The sequence below is a fragment of the Schistocerca gregaria genome, chromosome 1 (genome assembly GCF_023897955.1).
Source record: "Schistocerca gregaria isolate iqSchGreg1 chromosome 1, iqSchGreg1.2, whole genome shotgun sequence".
NCBI lineage: Eukaryota > Metazoa > Arthropoda > Insecta > Orthoptera > Acrididae > Schistocerca > Schistocerca gregaria.
In genome coordinates, this window is record NC_064920.1 from 129,798,563 (window position 1) to 129,811,266 (window position 12,704).

The window sequence follows — 12,704 nt, forward strand, 5'->3', positions numbered from 1 at the left end:
TGTTTATAAGACATTCCTTTGTGATAACATCTGGAATATCATCAATTCCTGAGGGCATTTTTTGAAGGTTTTTGGTATGTGAATGATTTCATTGATAGAGATAGATTGAGTGGAGTCATGAATTTACTTTGTTCTCTTGTCTGTTTGGGCTCTCTTTTAACATTGATTATCAACAACATTAGTAAAAGGATAGATTGATACAAAAGACTGTTACACATCTAACCTTTGCCAAAAGCCTTCTTCGGAAAAGAAAACACACACACATTCATAAAAGCAAGCCCACCTCATGCGCATATGACTGGAATGCAACTGTTACGGTGATAAGACAGGATGTGGGGACACCAGGTTGCCATAGGTTGAGGTTGGGATAAGTTCAGGAGAGAAGAATATGTTGTAAGGATAACTCCCATCTATGCAGTTTGGGGAAGATGGTAGTGGAAGTTAGGAACCAGATGGCCTAGATTGTAAAGCAGCCATTGAAATCAGGTTATGTTCAACAGCAAGTTGTACCACAGGGTGGTATACCATGCTCTTGGCCCCAGTTTTGCAGTGGCCACTCATCCTAAATATAACATGGCTGTTTTCACCAGTGTACCAGTTCTTAATAGGGTGGGACAAGCCTGTGACAAGACAGGAATAGGAAGAGCTGGGGGGGGGGGGGGGGGCTGGGCAAGTCTTGCACCTGGGTCTTCCACAGGGATCGGATTTGAAGTAGCAAAGGGATAAATTAGGATGTTGTGGAGATTGGAAGGAGAACAGCTTAACACTTTAGGAGGGTGGGAAGGATCTTGGGTAAGATATCCCTCATTTCACAACAAGGTTACTTTTTGAGTTTCATACGGCTTATCATCAAACATCGGAAAATCCAGGATGGAAGTAACAGAATTATGAAAATGATAGTTGCTACTCACCATACAGTGAAGATGCTGAGTGGCAGATAAGCAAAACAAAAGGACTGTCACAAAATAAGCTTTCGACCTACAAGGCCTTTGTCAAAAACAGACAACTGAAACACACACGCACACTCACACAAATGCAATTCACATACACATAACCACACTCTCTGGCAGCTGAAGCCAGACTACGAACAGTGGCACATGATGGGAGAGGCAACTGGGTGGAGGTAAGGAAGAGGCTGGGGAGGGGAGAGGGAGGGATAGAAGAGTAAGGGTTAGGGTTGGTAAGGTGCCACTGGGACAGCAGGCAGGGATGAGATGAAGAGAGGGGTATGGCAGGTAGGTGCAGGCAGGAGGTTTGACAGTGGTTGGGGAAGAGATGGAGGAAGGGTTACATTCCTGTAACCCTTCTGGCCTCAACCTTCATTAGTCATTGTCTGCACCCATCTAGCCCCTTCCCTGTACCCATTCCAGCACTATGCAGCCCTCTGTTCTCCCAACACACACAGTCTTTTTACTACTCTCCTTTTGAACTACTCCCCCCCCCCATTCTTCTTCTACTGTATTTCTTTCCCCCATTCTTGTCAATTGTTCCCTAATGCTCTCTCTGAAACTCTCTACAACCTTTGGTTCTTTCAGTTTATCCACGTCCCATATCCTTACATTCCCGCCTTTTTTTCAGTTTCTTCAGTTTTAATTTACAGTTCATAACCAATAGACTGTGGTCAGAGTCCACATCTGCCCCTGGAAATATCTTACAATTTAAAACCTGGTTCCTAAATCTCTGTCTTGCCATTTTCTAATCTGTCTGAAACCTTCCAGTGTCTCCAGGTCTCTTCCACATATACAACCTTCTTTAATTATTCTTAAACCAAATGTTAAGTATGAATAAGTTATGCTCTGTACAAAATTCCTCTTTCATTCCTTACCCCCACTCCATATTTGTCTACTACTTTTCCTTCTCTTCCTTTTCCTATTATCAAATTCCAGCTCCCCATAACTATTAAATTTTCTTCTCCCTTCACTATCTGAATAATTTCTTTTATGTCATCATACATTTCTTCAATCTCTTCATCATCTGCGGAGCTAGTTGGTGCAAATGGCTCTGAGCACTATGGGACTTAACATCTATGGTCATCACTCCCCTAGAACTTAGAACTACGTAAACCTAACTAACCTAAGGACATCACACACATCCATGCCCGAGGCAGGATTCGAACCTGCGACCATAGCAGTCGCGCGGCTCCGGACAGAGCGCCTAGAACCGCTAGACCACCGCGGCCGCAGCTAGTTGGCATATATACTTGTACTACTGTGGTAGGCGTGGGCTTCATGTCTGTCTTGGCTACAACAATGTGTTCACCACGCTGTTCGTAGCTTACCCACGCTCATTTTTTTTTATTTGTTATTAAACCTACCCCTGCATTACCCCTATTTGATTTTGTATTTATCATGCTGTATTCACCTGACCAGAAGTCTTGTTCTTCCTGCCACCGAACTTCACTAATTTCCACTGTATCTAACTTTAACCTATCCATTCCCCTTTTTAAATTTTCTAACCTATCTGCCCGATTAAGGGGTTTGACATTACACGCTCCAATCTGCAGAATGCGTTTTGTTTCTCCTGATAACAACATCCTCCTGAGTATTCCCCGCTTGGACATCATGGAGGACTATTTTACCTCCAGAATATTTTACCCAAGACGAATCCATCATCATTGGATGGGCCATGCACTGAACTTTGTGGCGCACCATATTTAATAATTTCCCCACTCTGAATTTTATCTTATTCCCGTGTAACATTTGCTAATGTGACACACTGTTTTTTGTTGTTAAGATATTACTTCATCCATGCAAGGGGAAGACTTTTAATGCACTTTCATTTCAGTTTCCCTTACAGAATTTTATGTTTGAGTTGTTTCAGTATTTTGTTGTAAGTCTCCCAAAAAAAAAGTTCCAGAACATGGAAATAAGTGAGGTTGGCCTATAATTAGAGGTCACTTACCTGCACTTTTGTATATTTTGTTACAACTGCATAATTCAGTATTTCAGATAATATTCCTTGATTCATTGACTGATTATAATGGCATCTCAAGGGCAGTGCTGCCAAGTCAGCACAAGATTTTAATACTTTGCCTGAGTACCATCATAACCAGAAGAATAACTACCTTTCAGTAACCTAATGATTGTCATGATCTCTTTAACAAATGGCGCAGTGGTTAGCACACTGGACTCACATTCGGGAGGACGACGGTTCAATCCCGCGTCCGGCCATCCTGATTTAGGTTTTCCATGATTTCCCTAGATCATTTCAGGCAAATGCCGGGATGGTTACTTCCAAAGGGCACAGCCGATTTCCTTCCCCATCCTTCCCTAATCTGAGCTTGTGCTCCGTCTCTAATGACCTCGTTGTCGATGGGACGTTAAACACTAATCTCCTCCTCCTCTTTAACAAATGAGTAAACAAAACTAATGTCTGGTGTTGTAGTATACATTACTTATCTAAGTAACTTTATCAGATCTTCCTTCAATGGATTTTTCCCCCTGAGTTCTCAGTTACTGTTAGGAAGAATCCATTGGATTTAATAGCCAATGGTTTTAATTTAATATCATCTGTTTTACTCCTACTGCCATTTGTGAGTTCAATATCATTTGCCTTGCCAGTTTTAGTCATTTCATGCCAATTAATGCTCTGAATTTTTCTTGCCTTGTTCTTGGAATTTTGAATTTTTTGTGCATAGTACATGGTTTTTGCCATTTTGATGACACATTATAGTGCTTATAGTGAATTTTCCAGGATCAGATTAAAGCTAGTCCTTTCATTAAACAATTTAGAGCTATCTTTCTAGCACGTGATATTTGGATCCCATGTCTACATTTTGTGATTAACTCAAGTACTCTTTTTTTATGAAACTCTGCAAATATGCAGTCATGTATATAGAGGTACAAAGCTCTTCACACAATAAATCTGTTTGATTAACAAAAGGGCAATAGCTATAATTTTTGGACATAATTACCACTTATGGCCAATATATTTATTGGTTGTAAATGCAGGTTCAACAGTTTGTCATTTCCAAGCATACATATTGAACACTTTGGACACATATTTAAGTGTCCTACAATAGCAGCACTTTTAAATCCACCACCAACCAAAGCAATATGTGTCAGATTTCAAACATCACTTTTTTTTCTTTCAGCAATAATAATCATTTCTTCTGCAATGAAATAGGATCCAGTTATATATGTGCTTGAAAAATGACACTCCATCTAAATTTCAATCACAATTCATACATAAATTGACAGTCATAACCCATATCTATCATGTTCAAAAATAAAATTGTTGGAAATTAGTTTGTTTTAAGAATTGCAGACATGATGTGCAGACTGACTTGTATAACAAAAAAATCAGTTGTTAAGAAAGTTGTGATGTTGCTTTGCACTGGTATCAGAGCTCTGATGGTAATTTAATATAGCATTTCTGCACATTTTTGCTGGCATCTGTAATTACTGTTTCTCTGTTTCCCTGTATTTTATATTAAATCCTACCAAAAGCATTTATTTTCCATTTATATTTATATTTATCACCTATCAGAATCTACTTGTCTGTAATGATCCAACTGTATAATGCCTTTGTTTCTTGTCCAGGTAATTCTTCTGACTGCTTGCTGCCTGGGAGGAGCATTGTGTCAGTCAAGAAGGCAACCTACTTCTGATGTCGTTGCCCCTCTCAATAGCTCACTGCAAAGCCCCAATACTGGGAAGCCACAAGTGCTGCTGAGAGCTATACCAGTCACTGTGTGGAATGACCTTGCTTCTAGCGAAGGCACTGAAGTGTGATATTATAAATACTACCTCATGTAGTGATATCATTGTATGTTGCCACTATTAAGTTTTTTAGACAGAGGAGGAACTAACTATGTGGACAACTATAGATTCTAGTAGTTTTTTAGATTAACTGTAATCGCACACATTAGATATTGCATGAATGTTAAAAGTGAGAATTAAAATTACCAAGGACACAGATCTCTGACTTACCAATAGAGCTGAAAATCAAATAACTGAAATAGAATTGTCAGATTTATTTAATTATTGTTTAAAAAAAATGTTACTGATTGTCTCACTTTCTTAATAGTTGCTTCAGTGTTAAGTACTATAAAAAAAAGGCAGATAAAATAGTGAAAGATAAACAACTGTACACAGACAGCCCATGTTCCCTAGGGAAACACAGTGACCATATTGTAAATTTCTTAAATTACATATTTCTCCTATCACAGTTGTGTTGCACCCACAAACTTGGTCACACCCAGCTTGCCAGCCACTCGTGTCCATGAACAGTGCACTACATACAATCTTGCGTAATCAACAACTGTGCACGACACAGCACAATTAATCATGCCAGTGTCCATGTGGCCTAAGATGCACCTCACCGAAACTTGGAAATTAGTGCTACCACTTATACAGTTTCCTGAGAAACAAATAGAAAACATTTTTTGCTGGTTACTACAATTCGATAGCTGCTTTGATTGAACACATTTCCTATGACCCATATTGCAAGCCCACAAACAGCCAATATGTTAAAAAGCCATCTTCAGTCCATTTGTTACTTATGACAAATGAATTTAATGCAGCTGCTCTTGAATTTATTTAATTAGCACAAAAATAATTTATTAACTATCTAAGCCTAATATTACATTCAATGGCATATTTAACTCAATAATATAGCTTTATTTATGAGTAGCTATTGCACCCCAAGTTGTACCAACTTGCTACACATGCCAGATTTTATTTTATATCTGGCTTTTAGATCTTTTAAGGAGCTTTTGTTGTTGGTTAGCTCTTTCCTTGTTCCAATGTGATTCATGTATAATGATAGACTAATTTATGGAATCAGTAAATTCTACCACGAGGTATCACTTCAAATGCTCTATGTCCAAGCTCACACATTATCTATCTTATACAGTGTTTCTTTAACAATAAGAAAATATCTTCCTTCTAGGATTTTATAATAAGTTCTGTACTGGTGAAATGTATAACTTTACAAACTTAAATACATTAAATACATTATTATTATTATTATTATTATTATTATTATTATTATTATTACTGTTATTATACCTACTACTCCTGCTGCTGCTGCTACTATGTCATCACTGCTACTACCAATGTACTAGAATTTAATAAAGAGAAATCAAAGGAGCACAGTACAAATCTTTCCCATGGCATAAACAGTTACTGGTAACTGTTACAATTTATTATCCTGTATATTCATATTACTTTAAAAAATTAAGGTAATATTTAATTTTAACTGCATATTAATATGACTTTTGTACTTCTGGTATTAAAATAAATTGTTAGAAAAAGTTAATGTTATTATTTAGTTTCCTGATGATAAACTATGATAAATGAAAACAGTGTTCCACAAAAAGAAAAATCCTTTATTAGCACTGTATTGAAACCTACAGCCATTGTAATTACGCTCAGTCATGAAAGATCTGTAAGACTTTCATATTTTATTCTGTGGTGATGTCTGATGCTTCACAACTCAGAAATAGACTAAGTGAGGAGAGGAGAGGGTAGGCAGGGTTTACTAAAGCATTGGTTCAAATATATTAATAATACTGTAGTATCATAGACTATCAGTACTGCTGAAGCCGGAGCCTCGAATATTTCTGTGGGCAGCGCGAGTGGCACTTGGAATATCACCGCCAATAAAGAACCTGCAGGCCACCAACCACTGAAGATGATGGCATTATATATGGCAGGAACCTGGGCACCCTTCAGCTACCTGAGAGTACTTCTATGTTGTTAGTTATTGCCAAATGTTACACCGAGTTGCTGATAGTTGGCCCTTGTCAACAACGTAGTATTTCTCGACCAACAAAATGAGCACAATGTATTTATTTAAAGTGCACTTGTGCCAACTAATGTTTTGCTTGTCTGTCCAGATTCCCACTGCAACAGATCCTCTGGTCACCTTCCACCCCATTTATTATTGGCAACAAAAACATAACATTTGGCTCCTCGGAACATATCAAGTACAGTAACATGCTCTGGTATAAAAACACTGCTGAAACAAAGGGACCACACAGAAACATACTTACTATTAAAAAGGGCAAAAATTTATTGATATCTACTGGAGAAATCTAACATGCATTTCTGTGGATCTAGAAAGCCTTGCTTAATCATCTCTGTAGAAATAAGTAATAAAATTTCTTGCAACTAGTCACTGTTAACAATTACCTATTAATAGAGTTTTAAGTACATACTGCAATGCTTCATTTTACAACCACACTAAAGCTATTGAAATCTATATTAGTTGAGCACTGGAAATAAGACAATGATTAAATGCTCCTCTGTGTTTGAAATCATATTCATCATGAAAAAAATCAATCTTTAATGTGCTCTCTACTTCATATTCATATGCCATCCAAATTTTAGATCTGAGATGACTTCACACACACACACACACACACACACACACACACACACACACACACCAGCTTATTTTTGGGTTTTGACCAAAATTCAGTTGTTAACTGGACTTTTCTAAATGTCTACCAACTGCCTAACATCTATGTTTCATAAGTTGTGATCCACATCTACATTTACATCATCCTCTGCAAGCCACCTAATTGTGTGTGGCGAAGGGTACTTTCAGTACTACTATCTGATTCCTCCAACCCTGTTCCACTAGCAAATAGTGCATGGGAAGAATGATTGTTGGTAAGCCTCTGTATAGGCTCTAATTTCTCGAATTTTCTCCTCATGGTCAATATGCAAGATGTATGTGGGGGAAGTAATATGTTGTCCAACTACTCCTGAAAAGTGCTCTCCCAAAATTTCGATAGTAAATCTCTCCATGATGCACAATGTCTCTCTTGTAACATCTGAAAGTGGAGTTTGTTTAGTATCTCTGTAACGCTCTCTCACCAGCTAAACGATCCCGTGACGAAAAGCGCCGCTCTTTGTTGGAGCTTCTCTATCTCTATCTGTCTCACCTGATAGGGATCCCAGTTAGATGAACAATACTCAACAATCGGGCGAACAAGTGCTTTATAAGCCACTTCTTTCATGGGTGAGTTACACTTCCTAAAATTCTTTTGATGAATATGAGTCTGGTGTCTGCTTTTCCCACTATTGTTTTATATGGTCACTCCACTTAAGGTCGGCCGGTCGCTCTGGGTAGTTACGCCTAGATATTTTATGGCAGACGCTGTCTCCAGCTGTTTGTCATCAATAGTGTAGATGTACAGTAGTGGATTTCTTTTCCTATGTATGCGTAATATGTTACAGTTATTTACGTTCAGAGCCAACTGCCAGAGCCTGCACGATTCATCAATTCTCTGCAGGTCTTTCTGCAAATTCTGTTTTCTTGCATTATTACTTTCGTATAGACAACTGCATCATCTGTGAATAGCCTTAAAGAGTATCTGTCGCTTTCTACTAGATCATTTATATGTATTGTAAACACCAACAGTCGTATCACACTTCCCTGTGGTGCTCAGGATATTTCCTTTACATTTGTCAATTTAGTTCCGTTAAGAGCAACATGTTGAGTTCTATCTGCAAGGAAGTCTTGAATCCAATTGCAAGTCTGCTCCGATTCTCCATAAGCTTGTAATTTTTTTTTATTTTTCATGAAACAGCAATATGACACGGTTGCAAATGCCTTACTGAAATCAAGGAACGCAGCATCAACTTGAGCGCCATTGTCCACTGCGTTGTGGATCTCATGGAGGAACAGAGCAAGCTGAGTTCCAAGGATCTCTGTTTGCGGAATCCATGTTGATTATTATAAAGGAGATGTTCATTTTCCAAAAAAGTCATAATTCTTGAGCATAAAACACGCCTCATAATTCTACAACAGATTGATGTCAAAGATATACGTCTATAATTGTGTGAACCTGTCTAAAAGCATTTCTTAAAAATGGGAATGGCCTGCATATTTTTCCAGTCATTAGGTACCTTTCATTGCTCAAGCGATCTATGATAAATTACTGTTAGAAGGAGAGCAAGTTCTTTTGCATAATCTTTATAGAATCTTATAGGTATCTTATGTGCACCTGAAGCCTTTCTGCTACTAAGCAGTTGTAGTTGATTTCCAATACTGTGATCAGTTATCTCAATATCTGACATTTTAATGTTTGCACAACAATTGAAAGGAGGGACAGTGTTATGATCTTCCATGGTGAAACAATTTTGGAAGACTGAATTCAGTACTTCAGCCTTCTCTCTGTTACCTTCTGTTTTGGTGCCGGTGTGGTCGCTGAGAGAATGAATAGATGATTTTGACCCACTTACTGATTTTACCTATGACCAAAATCTCTTAGGTTTTTACTCAGGTCAGTTGACAACGTCTTACTTTCAAAATCATTGAACAGTTCTCTCATTGCTCTCCTTACATTCATTTTCACTTCATTCCGCTTTTGTTTGTTAGCTAGGTTTTTACTTTTCTTGAATCTCAGATGAAGTGCTCTTTGTTTACATAGTGCTTTTCTAACACAGCTATTAAACCATGGTGGATCTTTCCCATCCCTTAAAACCTTACTCAGAACATACTTGTCTAGGGCATACTCAACAATGCTTTTGAATTTTTTCCATTTGTTCTTTGTTCTCCACATCTTTGTCCTCATTACCGAATATTTGACCGTTCTTTGATACTTAATTTCACAAAGATTAATTCATATTCGGAATGCATGATAACCTAGCTAGAATTTATCAAATTTTTTACTGAAATAAATATGCTGCCACCCTGAACTTAGGATTATGTTGTCATTGACGTCTAGTTTCAACCAGCTGTCTGTTCCCAATACTATCTGTGCATTATAACCTCCAGTAAGCGATACTAATTCTGGGACTTTTCCTTGGATGCTCCTGCAGTTTGCTAAAATCATATTAATCTTTTCTATCTCTGATCTGCGAGGACCATCATTCTCTGAGGTCGCTGTGGCTGATTTAACAGGCAAATCATCTTTGATCCCAAGGGAGGGGTTCTCTAACCTAAAACAGCCCCATGTGCATGCCACACGTACTCTGTTAATCTAGTAGCTGCTTCCTGCATGTAGTGCACATCTGGCCTATTATGGGGAACCCTACAATTCTGCACCCAATAGGAGAGGTCGAGAAATTTGCATCTGATACCATCGCAGAGTCATCTGAACCTCTGGCTCAGACCTTCCACTCTGCTCCAGACTAGAGGACCGCGATCAACCCTGGGTACTATGCAACAAATAGACAGCTTAGCCTGCACCCCGCATGCATTGCTACTTGCCTTCACTAAATCAGCCAGCCACCGAAAGGAGCCGAGGATGGCCTCAGAACCCAAGCAGCAGGCGTCATTTGTGCCAACATGTGCCACTACATGCAGCCAGTTACACCCAGTGCGCTCGACAGCCACCAGCAGGGACTCCTCCACATCACAGATGAGACCTCCCAGCAAACATACCGAATGCACACTGGAATTCTTTCCCATCTAACCTGCAATCTCCCTGAGGGGCTCCATCACCCGCCTAACATTGGAGCTCCCAATGACTAGCATAACCACCCTCTGTACTTGTCCAGACTGGGCAGGAAAATCGACTGCTGGCCCAACAGGAGAGGCATCATGTGCTGGCTCAGAGGTATCATCAACAAAGGGGAGCACCTCGTACCTGTTACTAAGACAAAGGGAGCCAGTCGCACGGCCTGCTCCCTCTTTTGCCTTCTGCCCAGTGACATATGAACCCAACACTGTCTGCCACCCACTCTGGAGTGAGGATGGACTGGTCAGATGTTGTGTACCAGAAGCCACAGTGAAGTCTGCGTCACCAGAGGATTCCACTGACACCAAAGAAGTCGCAGGTCTCCTCACTGACGCCCTGACATCACCGCAAATTTGAGCATTAGCTATAAGCTTGTCGACGGTAGTCAACAGCTGTTTATGGACAGCAACCAACTCTCCTCGTGTCAGCTCACAACAAGCGCAGTCCCTAGCCATATCGTACTATGTATAAAATATATATAAGGTCTCAAATGGCACTACTGAGTCTGAAAATATACCAAAGGAGAATAAAGTAACACTGAAAGTTGCTGTGCAGATTTCTTGGTGTAATTGGAGACCACAAACTATTAAACAGAAATAAATCTCTCTACTGAAGTTGATGTATTTATAGATACCTGTTATTGGAAATCCTGTTTGCCGAAAAGTTACTGCATGATATAAATATTCAAACTACAATGCACTGATCTGAACTGTGTGCTGTCTACTAGCACAAAATTAAAACTTAGTGACATGATGGAGTTTCTGGGAACAGGAAAATTTACACTAGGAAGCCGCCCTATGCAAAGATATTCCCAAGACTTACACAAAAATAAAAACTACGATTAATTTTCTAACCACTAGTCTACACAATATAATACATATGTACATTTCACTTCTTTGCAGAAGTGGGTGAACATAAAACAAATATTAAATTAATTTATTTTATCAAACAAGTGCTGCTCTTGCTCTGCTACACGTCCTCTCGGCTTCTACATCTACATCCATATTCCGCAAGCCACCTAACGGTGTGTGGTGGAGGGTATCTTGAGTACCTGTATCGGTTCTCCCTTCTATTCCAGTCTCATATTGCTTGTGGAAAGAAGGACTGTCGGTATGCCTCTATGTGGGCTCTAATCTCTCTGATTTTATCCTCATGGTCTCTTCACGAGATATAGGTAGGAGGTTACTGCTTGACTCCTCGGTGAAGGTATGTTCTCGAAACTTCAACAAAAGCTCGTACCAAGTTACTGAGTGTTCTCCTGCAGAGTCTTCCACTGGAGTTTATCTATCATCTCCGTAACACTTTCACGATTGCTAAATGATGCTGTAATGAAGTGCACTGCTCTCTGTTGGATCTTCTCTCTCTCTTCTATCAGCCCTATCTGGTACAGATCCCACACTGCTGAGCAGTATTCAAGTAGTGGGTGAACAAGCATACTGTAACTTACTTCCTTTGTTTTTCGGATTGCATTTCCTTAGGATTCTTCCATTGAATCTCAGTCTGGCATCTGCTTTACCGATGATCAACTTTATATGAGCATTCCATTTTAAATCACTCCTAATTCCTACTCCCAGATAATTTATGGAATTAACCGCTTCCAGTTGCTGACCTGCTATATTGTAGCTAAATGATATGGGATCTTTCTTTCTACCTACTCGCAGCACATTACACTTGCCTACATTGAGATTCAATTGACATTCCCTGCACTATGCGTCAATTCGCTGCAGATCCTCCTGCATTTCAGTACAATTTTCCATTGTTACAACCTCTCGATATACCACAGCATCATCCACAAAAAGCCTCAGTTAACTTCCGACGTCATCCACAAGGTCATTTATGTACATTGTGAATAGCAACGGTCCTACGACACTCCCCTGCCGCACACCTGAAATCACTCTTACTTCGGAAGACTTCTCTCCATTGAGAATGACATGCTGTGTTTTGTTACCTAGGAACTCTTCAATCCAATCACACAATTGGTTTGATAGTCCATATGCTCTTACTTTGTTCATTAAGTGACTGTGGGGAACTGTATTGAATGCCTTGCGGAAGTCAAGAAACACGGCATCTACCTGGGAAACCGTGTCTAGGAGCTTCTGAGTCTCATGGATGAATGGCACGAGCTGGGTTTCACACGATCATGTTTTTTGAAACCCATGCTGATTCCTACAAAGTAGATTTCTAGTCTCCAGAAAAGTCATTATACTCTAACATAATACGTGTTCCAAAATTCTACAACTGATCGACGTTAGAGATATATAGGTCTATAGTTCTGCACATCTGTTTG

The 12,704-nt window shown here is 39.4% G+C and overlaps 1 protein-coding gene across 1 annotated transcript in view; it reads left to right on the plus strand.

The window, feature by feature from the left end:
* Positions 1–6,261, plus strand: part of LOC126333297 (extracellular matrix organizing protein FRAS1-like) — a 393,058-nt gene extending 386,797 nt beyond the window's left edge. Inside the window, exon 20 of the mRNA XM_049996769.1 lies at positions 4,542–6,261. Within this exon, the coding sequence (XP_049852726.1) occupies positions 4,542–4,733 (192 nt within the window). The 3' untranslated portion in view covers positions 4,734–6,261. The remainder of the gene's footprint in view (positions 1–4,541) is intronic.
* Positions 6,262–12,704: the final 6,443 nt, after the last annotated feature.